The 12,436-nt window shown below is 44.9% G+C and overlaps 1 protein-coding gene across 1 annotated transcript in view; it reads left to right on the forward strand.

Annotated features, from left to right (window-relative positions):
- CPS1 (carbamoyl-phosphate synthase 1) overlaps positions 1-12,436 on the forward strand; it is a 121,892-nt gene that overhangs the window by 30,546 nt on the left and 78,910 nt on the right. Inside the window, exons 8-13 of the mRNA XM_034785103.1 lie at positions 123-251; positions 1,760-1,866; positions 3,616-3,757; positions 6,347-6,424; positions 7,813-7,911; positions 8,726-8,821. Of these exons, the coding sequence (XP_034640994.1) occupies positions 123-251; positions 1,760-1,866; positions 3,616-3,757; positions 6,347-6,424; positions 7,813-7,911; positions 8,726-8,821 (651 nt within the window). The remainder of the gene's footprint in view (positions 1-122; positions 252-1,759; positions 1,867-3,615; positions 3,758-6,346; positions 6,425-7,812; positions 7,912-8,725; positions 8,822-12,436) is intronic.

The following is a 12,436-nucleotide window of genomic DNA, read 5'->3' on the forward strand; positions in this document are numbered from 1 at the left end:
TGGCATTCAGGGCTGGTTTTGGTGGAATATGTCTGCTGGGCCGTAAGAGAGCAGTTAGAATGAACTAAGAGGCTAAGTTGACTTAAAGCATTTTCCTCCTCCCTCTTTTGCTTCTCTGCCAGCGAGGCGCGGAGGTGCATTTGGTCCCATGGAATCATGATTTCACCAGGATGGAGTATGATGGGCTTTTTCTTTCCGGCGGCCCTGGGGATCCAATGCAGGCACAGGAGCTGATTCAGAATCTTAAGAAGGTACAGTGTGTGCACTGGGGTCGCTTGCCGGTGATGACCTGATGGTTCCTTTAAGCGGACTCAGTCTTTTCTGGTCAGATCGTGTAGTTGAAAAATGAATGATCATGGAGCTAACGAGTCGTGTGCCCAAGTTCACTTTGGTCATTTTGTTAGTAGGATATATCCCTGTCTTGTGTCCAGTTAGACTGTTAGCTCTGGGACAAGGATCTGCCTAGTCATAGGGTTGTAAAGCCTTTAGCACAGTTATGGGCGCTGAAGAAGAATCACCATTAATATCACCATCGTACTGGTGGTGTCTCGCAGCACACGCTAATGAGTCAGTGCAGATCTGTGTTGAAGTCAAGCAAGGCAAACGTGCATGTTATGGAGCAGTATGGTTGTCCTGGGAAATATGCCCGTCTCTTCTAAATTATGTAACTTACAGATGGCTGGTGCTTCTCATTTCCAGTGATGTGTGATGCCACTGCTCATTCCCTATGGCCCAGCCCTGGAAAGCAGCCTGAGTCATGGCTCTGGAAACTGGGGTTTTCCTTTGGAGCAAAGGAGAGAAGGGATCACACCTGTACAGGCTGTAGAGAGACCGCAGAGCTTCTGCTTGGCTGTAGCTTCCCCTGCCCTGAGACTGTGGTTGCTTCTGGGGGCATGTGCCCTTGCTTCTCAGGGAGCAATCTCAGCAGATCTGCAGAGTCATGCGGTCACCACCCGTCGTCATAGAGTCATAGAGTGTAAGGTTGGAAGGCACCACCAGATCATCTAGTTTGACCTCCTGTATGTCACAGGCCACCAACAGCACCCCACACCCCCACGCTAAACCCAACAACTGGAACTAGACTATGGTAGGACAGCTCACAGGAGAGTAGACTGTTTTGTGCCACAGGCAGAGAATAGGAGGGATCAAAGTGCTCCACTGCCCAAGGCCCCTATAACATCAGGGAAATGATTGTCAGATATACCCATGTACTCTTGCAAGTGGCCCACACCACATGCTGCAAATGAAGGCAAGAAACCTCCAAGGTCACTACCACTTTGACCAGGGGGAAGTTCCTTCCTGACCCCCACATATTGCAATGAGTTCAACTTGTTCTCCCATCAGCCCCGCCCCGCCCCACAGGACACTTCTGTGAGCCGTGCTGTGCACCGAACAAAGACACTCACTGAGTGGCCTCCCTAGCTCTTGCCCAGCAGAACCACACCAGTTCCACTATATGGAGTGACCTCGAAACACCTGGAGGAGGGATGTGGTGGTGGGCGGAGCATTGGCCCCTAGCTGTGCATGTGTGCTGGATACCCTGAATTTCCTCCTGGGCATTGTATAAGAAACACAACCCTGGCAGCAAAGGGACTAGCTCATTTTTGTATGGAAGTTTTCAAGACAAATTAAATCCTAATTGAAAACATTGCGTTTAAATGCGTAAAGAATATGCACTAGTTTGCATTATTGCTGAACTTGGAGATTCACTGTTCCCATGGATCTCACAGTCGGGTTAATGAAAATTATTTCCACCTAGGTCTTGAAGAGCGATCGCAAGGAGCCATTGTTTGGAGTCAGCATGGGGAATCTGATAACTGGAATAGCAGCTGGAGCTACATCCTACAAGATGCCCATGGCCAACAGGTATGATGACGCTGGTGCCTTACAGAATCTGAACACATACCCTCAGGACTTCAAAGAACTCAATACATCAACATTTTGCCTCCCCTCCTCCAATGCCCAGGATCAGGGCCGGCTCCAGGGTTTTTGCCGCCCCAAGCGGCGCAAAAAAAAAAAAAAAAAAGCCGCAATCGCGATCTGCGGCGGCAATTCGGCGGGAGGTCCTTCACTCCGAGCGGGAGTGAGGGACCGTCCGCCAAATTGCCACCGAATAGCTGGACGTGCCGCCCCTCTCCGGAATGGCCGCCCCAAGCACCTGCTTGGCAAGCTGGTGCCTGGAGCCGGCCCTCCCCAGGATGCCAGATGAGTTGGGGACCTGCACATGCTGCTGCATATCTGTCCCCTCTTCCCATAGGTCATGTCACAACATGGCCTAAAGGTAGAGTGAACGCCATGGATGCAGAATGCACATCTTTCTCCCTGGCGAGCATGGCGAGCAGCCAGCAGTGTTCATTTGTGCACTATGCCCGCTGCTGGCCACTAGTTAACATCTCCATCAGATCCGCTTCCATCTTTGTAGCTCAAGTCCAAAGGATACTGCTTTAATCCTCCCTGCTAAATAACTCACTAGGAGAAATCGTGAATTTACATTCAGCGTCCCAACCATGGCACTTTTACACTGGGCATTGTGTGCCCAAGAGATCAGAACTGGAGCAGGTATGACGACCTTCCAAGATAACATTGGTACATCCTCCATTGGTACATCTCTGCTCAGTGTATTGCTCAGATTACAAATGTGACTCTAGACAGAGGATGAGATTTTACCATTGACAGATACATTCAGCTTGTTGTAAGTAACAATACTCCTTTGGATACCGTCATCCGTGCACTATCTCCACCATATTTCTCAGCAGGCCTCTCTCTTAGCCTGCACGCTGATATGACTACATCGGAACCTGGATAGCAGTAACTTTATTTCTTCATTCCAGCAATTGACTTTGTTCCCCTAAATAAATTGTTCATTTCAAGGCAGGTTAGAAAGCATTTGTATTAGTTCAGGGGTTCTCAAACTAGGGGTCAGGACCCCTCGGGGTCACGAGGTTATTACATGGGGGGTCACGAGCTGTCAGCCTCCACCCCAAACCCCGCTTTGCCTCCAGCATTTTCAATGGTATTAAATATATAAGAAAGTGTTTTTAATTGATAAGGGGGGTCACACTCAGAGGCTTGGTATATGGAAGGGGTCACCAGTACAAAAATTTGAGAACTACTGTATTAGTTGGTCCAATCCTGCTAAAGAATATCACGGTTTGAATTTGATTTCTTTATCATTGTGGTTGTGATACTGACTATAGAAATCGAATAGCTGGCATTGAGTAGCTGTAACACCCTCCCCTAGCCAGACCTTCTAAATTAATTTGTGTTGGGGAGATAAAATATCTGTGACTTTGGTCATTCTTCAGGTAAGTAATTAGAATGGTCAGTACTTTGCTTTTGTTAACTGCCTTGCATTACTGTGATATTCTCCTCTTGCCCTTGATTCCCTCCATCCAGGGCCGAAGGGCGGGGGGGGGGGGAAGCCGGTACAAATTACCGGGCCCGGCGGTCTGGAAGGGGGCCCGGCCTCCCCCCCCCTCGTTGGCCCTGTTTAGCCGGTCCGCCCTGCTGGGGGGGTCCGAAAATTTTTTTCACTGGGGCCCGAACCCACTCTTGGCGGCTCTGCTTCCATCACCAACCTCTCTGTCTCTGTCCTTTCCCCCTCTCTTTTCTCAGAGGTCAGAATCAGCCGGTTATGAACCTGTTGAACGGACAAGCTTTCATTACAGCACAGAACCATGGCTATGCACTTGACAGCAACACCCTTCCTGCTGGCTGGAAACCTCTTTTTGTGAATGTCAATGATCAAACAAATGAGGTAAACACACTCTCTCCAGATACCTGCTCAGGCAATGGGTGAGTCGGGGAAGACGGTCATTTATTTCACTCACATGCCTCACTCAAGCCTGCTTTATCTGCAGGAACAGCATTGCGAGTTATCCATCATGGCCAGTTGTTCCCTAAGAAATCTTTTCTCTCTGTTTCGTTATCTGATAATTACCTTTATTTGGTGGCACTGCTTTGTCAGCCGAATCGGGTTACTGTGACCTGCGGGTGACCACTTGGTCAGCTAAGCAAGCTGCAGAATCAGCGCAATGACCCCTTGCCACCTCTAGAGGAGCTGATAACAAACAGCTCTTGGAAGCTCTTGGAAGAAATGCCTCCCCCCCCCCCCCCCGAGGATGATTTCTGTGCCTTTATTGGAAATCACCCACTCTCAAGACTGCTAAACCCACATTGCCATATTGTTTGTATCACAGTGACGTCTCGAGACCGGAACCCTCACCAGAGCTCCAGTGTGCTGTACAGACACAATCTCAGCCCCAATGAACTTACAGCTTTAATAGACATAGGGTGGGAGGGGAAGCAGTGGCACAGAGAGAAATGACTTGTCCTGGGTCACACAGTGAGTCTGTTGCCAAACAGAAATAGGAACCAGGCCTCCTGAATCCCAGCCCTATCCACTAACCAAGGCTGCCTTCTGTAAGCCTGAGTTATCCTTGAGACTCATAGAAATGCTGCTTAAGAGTAGCTGTTTGGAAAAAAAATTCCTGTGGGTGGTTACCTTGTATTAGCTCTTCGCTCCCACCCCACATCAAACTTGACAGGTTGGAAACTGCTGTATTGTACTAGTGTGTATTCAAAATACTTTTCTGGAAGATACATTTAGCAGAAGTTTGTTTGCCAGCTGGTGTTGGCTACAGTTCTGAGTAGAGCTGGACAAATAGTGGGGGAAAAAAATTCCCACCACTGTTTGTTTCAATGTTGAAATTAGTTAGTTTTGGTCTCATTCACACACCCCGTTTTGTGTTCACTTTATATGAAGATTGGAGCAGTTGGCTGGCAAAAATGTTTGTGGAAAGTAAAATTCAGAGTAAGATGAGCAAGAATGATGTCCCGGGCTGGGTCATCTGTGGGGGGTGAACTTATAACTTCTGCATCTAAAAAACACGAGACTTTATCGCTTGATCTAAAGGACCAGGTATGTTATGCTGGAGGCAATAGCAGACTCATAAACGGCTATACATGGTGTAGCCACTAGAGGGGGACGAAGAGCCACACTATGTTATCCCACGTTCTGAAAACAGTCACAGAAACTGAATTTGATAACCACACATGTAAGTTGTGTTCTCTTCTATTCAGAGAAGAGAAATGATACCGTGTGACCGATCTGGCCAGTCCCAGCTGAGCAAACCAATGCAGATACCAAATATTGATAATCAAGCCATGGAGTAAATATTTGGAAATTATATATGTAGAATAAATAAAAATAACTAATACATTAAGGGAAACTGTAGCCAGCTCATGGTATTCTGTGACCAGAAGTAGGGCATAGCTTGCACAATAATTAACTAATTGTGAATTCTTCACTTTATAGTAGCTGTACGAAGGCCCCCGGCCAACAGCCCATCTCTCGTCTCCACCCCCATCACCATCCCATGCTCTCTCCCGTTGTCTCCCTCCTATCCAGCACACCTAGGCTGAGACCTACTTTGGCCCTTCCTCAGGGGAGTGGAGATAGAGCCTGCAATGGCCTCTTAGAGTCCAGGGCTTCTCATCTTCCACCTGACACGGTCACCTTCTCATGATGCAGCAATGACTCCTTCAGGCCTCTCTCATTCGTTGTCCCAGGGCCAAGCTGCAGCCTGTGTCATGCCATTCATGAGAGAGGTCTGGTGCCTCCTGCTGCAGCTTGCTTGGAACTGCAAGCAGCTGCTGAAAACCCAGTTCAGGCAACTCTCCAGCTCTCCTTGGCCTGGCAGAGTGTTCCCACTTGTCATCTCCTGACAGTGGCCCTGGGAAGACACAACCTGTGCCCGCTGCTGCAGCATCCATAATTTGCCTCATGGTGTTGAATTAAAGACACTATGCCATGTCCATCCCTAGAATAATGAAACTACCGATGTCAGTGGAGTTAGAGCAGGGATGTATTTGGCCCAGTGTTTTCAGCAGCACTGATATGAAATCAGAGCAGTAGAAGCAGTCATTCTACTTCAGCCCTCTCCAGGGTGACCTTTTACTGCTGTGTGCCCACTCCTCCCAGCCTGTTCCAATGTATACCCCCCCTCCACCACCTGCTCCAATGTTGCATCTGAAAGGAGATTAGCATATCTTCTCTGGTAAGTGCTTAGCAATCAATAGTGCTGTTCAAAGCATTCACTATTCAGCAGTGCACAATCCAGTAGGTTACATGGGTACTGTATTGCTGGTAAAAGGTGAATGGCTCAATGCTTTAATGGATAAAACACTCTGCGAAGACCTGGAATGAAACAAGTTTCAACTCAAAGGCCCCAAAAAGCATACCGGTCCCTTGCCCTTCAATGCCTACAGGGTTGCAAGCAGTAGCCTTCCTCTATCCCCCTCATTACCAGGATGTTGTCTAAGGCAAACTCTTTTATCTCTGCAGGGAATTATGCATGAGACCAAACCAATTTTTGCAGCACAGTTTAACCCGGAGGCCAGTGCGGGGCCAACAGACACAGAGGTACTGTACAGAGATTGATTCAGGTTTGCTTTGGGGGTGGCTGAAGGAATGCGTGTAGAGTATAGAGCAGCTAATGGAGGAGCCCTGAAAATCTTGATGCAGTGACATTCTTAGGGCCTGTTTTCAGAAATGTCAGAACCCTAACCAAGATCCCCCTCCCACATAGACTTGCCTGCATTTGGTCTGATTCAGAGCTAATTGAAATCAGTGGAAAGACATCCATTGCCTTCAGTAGGTTTTGGGTCAGGCTCTCAAGTGACTCCATTTACACGAGTAGCAGAAATCAATCTCATATTCTTTGGGTCCTTGAGTGACTTCATTCACATTGATGGGATTACTCATGTGCAGAAAGTTACTCATGGGCTTAAATCTTTGCAGGACGGGACCCATACTCCTTTTACCTGAGATGGTTGTAAAAGAAAATTTTCTATTTTATTTAAAAAAAAAAAGAAACCCAGATGCTTTTTTTAAACAAACCTCATTAACTTCCTAATACATTTTAGTTCCACTTTCATATTTTGTAACTGTAGAGTTATATAAATGGATTCACACTCACTCTCTCTTGTTCTCCTCACTGAAATGAAATTTTAATCCCCCATCTGTGACTTCATGCAAATTCCGATAGCAACTGGTTGTGTAGTCTCAGTGAATGCCAAAGTAGCAGTAGCAGGCGGTGATGCAAGGAGAGGGCATGTCTGAACATAAATCCATTATTGAGTATTTCTTGGGAAAGGAAGCAGAAGTAGTTGGAAGTGATTTGACTTTAATTGTAATTGGATATTGTTGATTAAATCTATAAGTGAATCTCTCGGTAAAAAGTTTCTTACCTCTCTGAGTGATCCGTGAATTGAAAAGAACTGAAAACCACCCCAGAATTGTCCTTGTAACCCCTTGTGCAGGTCCAGGCTATGAATACTGTAGTGTACTGCATATGCTGATAGATTTAATGCGTCCCTGAAGCTGCACTCTGCCATATCAGATCCACAGCTGGTGAAAATCTGCTTAGCTCCACTGATCCGGTTAAGAGGACTATATTCGGATTTCTAACTCTTAACATTCATTCTTCCCTTGTATGTGTTATCACCCATGTACAAGTAAAGTATGGGTGTGAGTGAACTAATGGGTTCTATAGGCTTTCTCTCCCTAGTCTCCTTCCTGATACCATCTTGCTTCCTTGAATACGGCATTACATCAAAGATCATTATGGAAATTAGAAATATGGGGCCAGATTCTTGGTTGGTGTAAGTCAAAGTCATCTGAAGTCAGTGGCGCTATGCTGATTTGCATCAGCAGTGGATTGAACCATGACAGGCCTGGTTTTTCTGTCTTTCATTCGTATTTATTTAGTCCTGGTTGGGCGCTAAAATACATGTGTTTGCCTTTACCAGTTCCTATTCGATTCGTTCATTTCGCTGATCAAGAAGGGAAAAGGTACAACAGTTGCCTCAGTGCTGCCCAAGGCCACAACTGTAGCTTCTAGGCTTGAGGTCAGTATATTAATGTTCTTTATTTTTAGCTATCAATCATACACCAGCTGTAACTTGTATTGAATCAGATGGAGAGAATGCAGAGCATAAAAAATTACCTGTGAAACTGAAGTACAGGACTCACTTACAAAAGCTACATTAGGATTTCATTTATTCTCATTATAACCACTGGATTACTCTCTCTCTCTCTCTCTCTCTCTCTCTCTCTCATTATTTTATTAACTCTCTGTTCCTTCGAGGAAGTTTTGAGACATGGAGGTTTGTGTCTATGTTTTACTATGTTCTCCAGAGCAGAATCTATGCTTGTTATGGTGATCTCTATATTTCCTGGCACCTCATGCAGTCGTATCCAGCTATGAGATTTGGTTGACAGCATAAAGCTGAAGCTGTGTTGCTTGAAAATAAGTTTGAAATTCTTAGCATGAGCCAAGTTGCACAGCGAATTGTACCTTCAGAATGCAGTTGGTCTTTGAATAAAAAATACAACACAGAGATGTGGGAAGCCAAAGTGAAGCCTGGCTGTCTATAAATAAATTAAACAATCAGTACGTTTACTGTATATTTTGTGTAAAACATCAGTCGTCTCCATTTCTTTACCCACCTGTGCATGAGATGGGGTCAATAAAACTTTTTTTGGAAAGTTGGACAGACAGCTGCGGGTTTTCTGAAGCTGGCTTTTCTTCTCTCTTTAACCTAGTTTTTCATGATTCAAGGCTATTCCACACTGCACAGTTTCCCTTCACTCCAGTTTAACTCCCATCTTTTTGCACCCTTTGGGAAATCATTCTAATCATTTGATATTGCTGACTTTTAGGTTTCCAAAGTTCTCATCCTTGGATCTGGAGGTCTGTCGATTGGTCAGGCAGGGGAATTTGATTACTCTGGGTCACAGGCTGTTAAGGCCATGAAGGTAAGAGAAGGCTCCAAGTACAATAACAGAAGTTAATCTGCTTTCTCTTGTTGCCGCTAACCAGATCATTTATTTCACTCTAGTCGAAAGCTGCGGATTTATGTAAGTTACTGAGTAGTAGAGCTGGTTTAATTATTTGGGGAGAATAAATTATTTGGTAAATTTAGCCCTTATTTCTGTTTATGAATTATTGACCAACTGATCCGAGTTACTTTATTCATAAGTATTCAGCAAGCAGCTTACGGAAATAGCTTGACTTTGAATTTCAGCCTTTGTATTGTTGAGATCTGTTCTCTTTGACTATGTCCCTTTGACCACTGAACTCTGTCACATGGTGTTGCTTCTGTTCCCGGATTGGGTGCCTAAAACTTCATCAGCAGGAGAGTAATGAATGGTAATTAACGCACTCACTTTTGAAATGAACTGTCAGATGAATAAATACCTGCTCTAAAATTAGTGACATGTTTGTGATTCCGTGAATGGTTTCACACAGAAAGTGCCAGTCACCAAAATGCTGATGGGAAATGAATGGTATGGCCCCACTTTTAATAGTGACATGCACAAGCTATGTTTGCTGGTGAAAATACCTGTGAATTTTCTTTGTGCGCTAGCCAGTCAGCTCTCCTCAACCGGCTATTATTTATTATAAATGAGATACAATAGTTTTTTAAAAGCCAGATGTTCCATATTCATCCATGGGGCAACTCCACTGTCAAAGGGGTTACTCCAGAGATGAATGTCGCCCAATAAGCTTAATGAGCAGGCAAGTTGGTACTAGCTGTTGGTGTCGCCTTTCTAATGCGTATCGCACCACATTTTCAAGAGTCAGAAAAAGTGTCTGTGCGCTTCTCCATGTGCCTAAATTGCACAAGTAATTTGCACATCACCAGAATCCTGACTGGTACATGTTTGTTGGGTGTTTCGTCTCTACAACTAGAGGGAACATACTTATGTGTGTTTTAGTTTACAGCATAAAAGCTCGGCCCCAAGTCTGGCAGCTTTACACTGTTCATAGCAAAGCTGTTGAAAAGTGACCCTAAAGTGACAGCTGAGGATTGCTCTTGAGGCAGGGTCATCACTGGGTAGCGCAAAGTCAGCTCTGCAGCCTGTGCCCCCATCACCGGCTCCACATGAGGTGTACAAAGGGAAAGCTCATGGCACTCTGCCATAACCCCAGCTGGCTGCAGACTTGGTAACTTAGAGCAGCTGCAAGGCTGCTTTAAGGTAAGATAGCTGGCCGAAGATCAGGGGAAAGGAAAGGTGGTTTAGGGCTAACTTCCTGCCCAACATTCTCTCACTCACTCACTCACACATACAGACACACACACACACACACACACTCACATTCTCTGCATCGGGTTTAAACTTGGTGTAGCTGAGAACTGAATTCCAAATGTGGTGAAACATGTGCTTTCCTCTGCTTTGTTTGCACTATGTATTGCCACTGCTGGCTCTCAGGGCACGTCTTCACTACCCGCCGGATTGGCGGGTAGCAATCGATCTATTGGGGTCGACTTATTGCGTCTAGTGAAGACGCGATAAAATCGATCCTCGATGGCTCTGCCGTTGACTCCGGAAATCCACTGCGGCAAGAGGCGGAAGCGGAGTCGATGGCGGCGCGGCAGCGGTCGACTCGCCGCCGTCCTCACAGCCAGGTAAGTCGACCTAAAATACGCAACTTCAGCTACACTATTCACGTAGCTGAAGTTGCGTATCTTAGGTCGACCAACCCCCCTCCCCATAGTGTAGACCTAGCCTCAGTCTACAGTGGCTACATATTCAAGCAATGCATATCAAATCAGGAGAGGAGAGGCCTAGAGCCATATAGATAGCAGTCTGAATTCTCAAGGAGGGCATCTCCTATTTCTTCTTCTCTGTCCTCCTCTCTCACGGTTCTAACAGAAACAAAAAATATTTTTTTGCAATAAATCTTGCCAGCTTGCCCTTCCAAAATACCCTTTCTCTCTTCCCCGTACCACCGGCCAGCTGTCCTGATCTTGGTGCTAATCAGCCAGACTAGAGGAACTACTTGCTCTCCCTGGCTTTGCCTCTGGCAGTGTGATTTACAGTAGTATGCAGAAGATGAGGCAGTTGGTCAGCATCTTGCAAGGGGACAGCTAGATCGCGTAGGTGGGAGAAAAATGGGGACAGGTAACAAGAGCATAAAATGTGAGGCTCAAGATTTTTCTTTGCCAAACTTTTAATTAATATTTTTTTTGAGAAATAATCAGTAACAATCAGCCTTACCAGACACACTGAATCATATTGCTGTTGTCTGCAACCCTTGCTAATCATTTTAGCCCCGGTTCAGTAAAGCACTTAATCATGCACTTAAATCCATCTATTCACTTAAGCACATGTCTAACTTTAAGCTGAAAGGGCTGCTGAATCGAGGCATTATTCACAAACATTCAGGTGAGTGAGTTTTTCTTTGCAAGGATGTGCATGGAAAGCAAGTGTGCCAGGAATAGTAGCACCTATAAATGTTTGAGAGTGCATATGTGTTGGAAATGGCTGTTTAAAAAAATCCCTTTTTGCTATTTGTGTGTTAGATTCACTGAAACAATTCTAAATGCGTGCAGGTATCATGCACTCAGAAAAAGGAAGCTCTCTTGTCTTCTTATAGCGAAGACTCATTTATTATTTGTATCACCGTAACACCCAAGATCTGCAATCCGATTTCAGGGCCCATTGTGCAAAGTACAGTACTAACACTTATTAAAAAGAGCTTACAGGTCTGTCACAACAGAAAATGATAGGTGGGGAAAAACAAACCATCAGGAGAGAGGATGCAATACGATTAAAAAAAAGCACATTTTAGCACAATAGGCCTTAGTCATGAGTATTAGTGAGCGGCCTTGTCATTGCCAGCTGGGTTTGCAGATACCCTGGCACAGATGAGTATAAAGGAGGGATCCGAAATAGATAGATATTACAGCTGGTTGGAAAATGGGGGGGGAAGGGGATCCCTTGGAAAATTTCAACATAAGGGGGACGAGGGGGGAAGTTTCCAGATAAATTTTGACTCTTTGATGGAAATTTTTTTGATTTTTTTGATGGAAAAAAACCCAAACTGCAAAATTGAATAATTTTCACAGTTTGGTGAAAAAACAAACATTTTCCTTTTGCTTTTTGGTTTTCTGACAAAAAACCCCCCAAAAGTTTCAAGGAAAGCTGACGCTTTCTGAAAAATGTTCTTTAAACAAAACCCCAATTTTCCATCAAGCAAAAGTTTCAGTGGAAACTCTTTAGCCAGCCCTAGAAGATATAATTTCAGTTATCCACATAGAGAAAAAAAAACAGCAACATGTGACTTAGTTGACCAGTCATGACACACAAATAGTGAATATTCTGGGTGACCCAGTGTGAAACCAAGCCATACATTTGTTCACACAAGTAATTTTGAATAAAAACCATATACATACCAGTGCCAACCTGTTCACAGATCATTTGTGAACAGAGATAAGTGCTAAAGTAATTAAAATAATTATTTTCAAATTATAATTTCCTGAGCTCGGTTTCTCAGTATACAGCTGAGTCAGTCAAAAGCCGATTCAGTGTATTTTGAGAAACGACACAGAGACCATGTCAGTTTTCTTTTCTGACAAGCTTCAG

The sequence above is a fragment of the Trachemys scripta genome, chromosome 11, assembly GCF_013100865.1.
Source record: "Trachemys scripta elegans isolate TJP31775 chromosome 11, CAS_Tse_1.0, whole genome shotgun sequence".
Lineage (NCBI taxonomy): Eukaryota > Metazoa > Chordata > Testudines > Emydidae > Trachemys > Trachemys scripta.